This window comes from Staurois parvus, unplaced genomic scaffold (genome assembly GCF_062004578.1).
Source record: "Staurois parvus isolate SC_StPar_1 unplaced genomic scaffold, SC_StPar_1.0 ptg000571l, whole genome shotgun sequence".
In the NCBI taxonomy this organism is placed as follows: domain Eukaryota; kingdom Metazoa; phylum Chordata; class Amphibia; order Anura; family Ranidae; genus Staurois; species Staurois parvus.
The window spans coordinates 939276-943499 of NW_028318367.1; the positions used below are offsets into that span (position 1 = coordinate 939276).

Here is a 4224-nt window from a genome sequence, read left to right on the forward strand (position 1 = left end):
CCCGCTGTTCTTCATGACTAAATCATGGAGTAAATAAGGAAGTGCAGTACTTCTTGTGTTGGGAAGATGGCGATGAGTGATAGAGGGGGTGGGGACCCTCGTCCTATAATCCCCTCATCACTGTCCCTCCTATAAAAGATAGTTCTGGTTGTTTCCTCACTCTCTGATTAAGGTCCATGAATAAAGAAATGACCTGGTAGGAGATCAGAGGAGCCATTTCCTAGTTCCCTTGAGGGTGGAATTGTAAGCTCCTCAGAGACCAAGCTGCCTGATGTGGGCGGAGTCCTGGTTTGGGGGAACCAATCAGCTCCTGTCTAGTAATCCTCTTTGTCTTTGTATTTTAGTCCATGGCCGGGAGATGAGGAAAACCTCCGAGGATTGTCTCACTTTGTCTCCAGACTGGAAAGTAGAAAATGAGGACATCACACAGTATAGTCCAGGAGAAAACCCGGCTCCCTCCAATGTCCATCCGGCACCACCCAGTGTAGATGGACCATCAGATTCCTCGTATCGTGAGGAACCTCAGACTGTGCGGGACCGGGCCGGCCTTCCAACAGGGAAGAGGTTCTCCTGTACTGAGTGCGGGAAATGTTTTTCAGATAAGTCTAATCTTTACAGACATAAGAAATTGCACACTGGGGACAAGCCACATTCCTGTCCTCAGTGCGGGAAATGTTTTTCACAGAAGTCCCATCTTTACATACATCAGAGATCTCACACAGGGGAGAAGCCATATTCCTGTTCTGAGTGCGAGAAATGTTTTTCACAGATGTCCCATCTTTACACACATCAGAGATTGCACACGGGGCAGAAGCCGTATTCCTGTCCTGAGTGCGGGAAATGTTTTTCAGGGCGATCCGGCCTTAACACACATCAGAGATTTCATACAGGGGAAAAGCCATATTCTTGTTCTGAGTGCAGGAAATGTTTTTTGCAGAAGTCCGATCTTTACAGACATCAGAGAACTCACATGGGGGAGAAGCCACATTCCTGTCCTGAGTGAGGGAAATGTTCCTCACTGAAGTCCTGTCTTCCTGTACATCAGGGGCCCCACACAACCCTCGAGGTGTATTAGTGCCTTGAGTGCGGGAAATGTCTTCTAGATGAATGTTGCTGGACATCCCAGCTGTCATGTGGGGAAGAAGCACCCCCTGATATACACCTCAGATATACTCCATGGCTGATCTTCATCATGGAAGGAACAGTTCATAAGGAGATCAGAGGTCACAGAAGACATGGATGAAGTGTGGGACCGGGTTGGCCATTGATAGCAGGAGAAGAATAAAAATGGAGTCATTACCTGTCATTGGCTGAGTACATTTTTTTAACATTCTTTATTCAGTTTTCTAAAGAGATATACAAAGAAGCAATATGTCTGGGGTGAAAGAGGAGACGAGTACCTCATACTTCTTGCCATGACTTCAGAATAAAAGATAAATCACAGTAACCAATGAAATAATTATAATCTCTCCAGTAAATAAAGAGGAAGGAATCTTCTGGCAGGAACTGACCTGGAGGTGTGACCGGGTGTGATACCTGATCAGAAAACATGGATGGACTCTCCTGAGACTTTGTTCCCAACTCCAATAAGTGAGAGGAGCAGAATGTCATAATGTTCCTAGATGTCATGATAAAGCCAAGGAAGTAAGGTTCGGCCATGAGTGCGCACAGACACATCAGGAGAGCAAAAGAATGACAACGTCATGAACCAGAAAACCAAGGTATACACGGCCAGATGGGGAGCAAGTAACACCTGTTATGTATGCGTGTCCTCAATGCGTGTTCCATACACGGCTGTCTGATCTCTACAATGTAACCACCTTGACAAACCCATCCATAGAAGTAAAAGAAGACAACATAGAGGATTGCTCCAAGGATGTAAGTGTTGCTGCAATAAAAGTGTCCCATCTATTATGGAAATGTCTGACTGAGGCTTGGTTGTTGAGCTCCATGTCTACCTTCTCTCTGTAAATCAGAAGACGTAGATCTTTTTAGTGTCTGTGATGGTGGGGACAAGGCGATAGTTCATTTCTTAGCAATAGCTCTGTGGGCCACCAGTAAACATAATAATGTCCACTGCAAGTTCCTTCAGGATTTGTGGATGTGGGTTTTCTGAGCTGAATGGAGAGTTGTAGCGGAGCCGAAGAGTAGAAGAACTGGGTCCATGGGGAGTGAGCAGCCACAAACTCCTGAGATGTAGGCTAACACTTGTTCCCAATAGGTTGAGATGCGGGCCATTCCTGAAATCGGTGGAAGAGAGAGGGCGGTGCTCACTATATAGTGGATTTGTGGAGAGTTCTTAGTGGATAGAAATGGGATGATGGCCCCATGGAAGAGCTTAAATTGAGACTCTCCAGGATTCATTCACCACAAGCCTTTGCACTTTGTTCTATCCTTCCAGTATGTTGCCCACCAGGTTCTCCCCCGGTATGACCTTGCTCCAAGATTTCACAGATGTGGGATGTAGAGGTTTAGTAAAGAGAGAGTGTAAAGGTCGATAGATGTCAGATACGGAGTATTTCCATTCCTGTAAGAAGCGATCCGATATGGAAGTTTGAAAACATTGTTGCTTGGCTGGGCAGCACCAGTTTATACAACCTGAGAGGTGTAGGTAGTAGAGAGAGGGATGGCTTGGCAGGTCATAAGTTGATGCAAGGGTTGGGAAAGATTTCAAAGTTCTTGATAGTTCAAATATGCGTCATACATGGAGGCAACGCAGGAGAGCCCCTTAGAACTCCAAATGTTGAAAGCCGCATATTGAACAGCTTGTGGAAACATTGGATTGCCTCTTATGGACAAATATGGGGAGACATGGGGTGACAGGCCCAGTTTGCTCTGTATGTCCCTCCATGCAAGAATCAGATCCCGTATCAGAAGGTTGTGTTGAATACTTGAGGGGAACAATTGTATTTTGCAATGCAGGAGTGCAGCTAAGTCATATGGTTGCCCCACTGCCAACTCCAAAACATAATTGGTGTATGAGGAAGCCTGAAGTATCCAATCTGTCCCTATACACAATAAACAGGCAAGGTCATACAATGGAATATTGGGAAAGTTTGCTCCACCCTCCTTTTTTTTTGCTCCCCCTGTTTAAGCAGTAACAGAATTGTTGAAGAGGGTACAATAGGCGAGCAAAGCTCACCATTTTGAACAGGTGGCATCCCCCAAAAAGCGATAGGAGAAGGTACATCTATGTTTCCATCTCATTTCCTATTTTAGATATCAGTGGAGGGTAGTAATGATAGACCGAGGATGGCTCCTTCCCTATCGTAATGCCTGAATATGTGATCTGAACATTTGCTACGTGAAGAGAGACTGCTGGGCCCAGGGAGGGGTGTTGGTTCGACATAAGGAAAGTATTCCACTCTTAGCAGAATTGATTGGAAGGCCAGAGCACTGTAGGCAGCTTGTGAAGACCTGATGGAGAATGTGAATATCTGCCACAGGATCCACCATAAAATATAAGAATATCATCGGCAAATAGGGCTTCACAGAGTTCTTCTTGACCTGTCTGAATCCCATGTATTGGGGCTCTGGAGGAAAGGTAACGGGAGAAAGGTTCCAGGGCAAGGTTGAAAAGAAGAGGTGAAGGGGGGGCAACCCTGGTGAGTACCCTTCGTGCAGCAATATTTCACCTGATATGAGACCTGCAGCTACCACCCTGGGTGAAGGTGCAGAATCCATACTGCTGAAAAGCCATCAGAAGAACCAGAGCAAGCCAATGATAGCTGACATTATCCAAGACTTTTCCAGCATCCAATGTAATAATAGCTCGATCCTCAGACGGGTGTACCTTGCCTTGTTCCAGCTCTGCAATAACTTTCCGAATGTTGGAAGCCACTGGTCTACCATTAATATAGCCAGCCTGGGCAGTATGGGTAAGGGAGGGTAATATTGCAGCCAAGAGGGATGCTACTATTTCAGAGAGTATTTTAGTGTTCACATTTAGGAGGGATAGGAGTCGGTATGCCTCCGGTTCAAGTGGGTCCTTGCCCTTATTAGAAATCCGTTTTATATAGGCTTTGTGACCCATTGGAAGGTATGGGCCCCCCTCCCAAACCTCGTTATATACTGTCAGTAGTTGAGGGATGAAGAGAGTCCATCATCTTATAAAATGCTGGTGTGTAGCCATCAGGACCAGGTGATTTCCCACTAGGTAAGCCTTTAATCACCTCAGACTCTTCCTTTAATGAAATAGGGGCATTTACAGATTGTAGGTGGGAG

The 4224-nt window shown here is 45.8% G+C and overlaps 1 protein-coding gene across 1 annotated transcript; it reads left to right on the plus strand.

The window, feature by feature from the left end:
* The first annotated feature begins 306 nt into the window (after positions 1 to 306).
* On the plus strand, positions 307 to 1084 carry LOC149450565 (uncharacterized). Its single transcript, XM_089691766.1, has one exon. The coding sequence runs from the start codon at positions 359 to 361 to the stop codon at positions 1001 to 1003; it is 645 nt and encodes a 214-aa protein (XP_089547892.1). The 5' UTR covers positions 307 to 358; the 3' UTR covers positions 1004 to 1084.
* The last annotated feature ends 3140 nt before the right edge of the window (positions 1085 to 4224 follow it).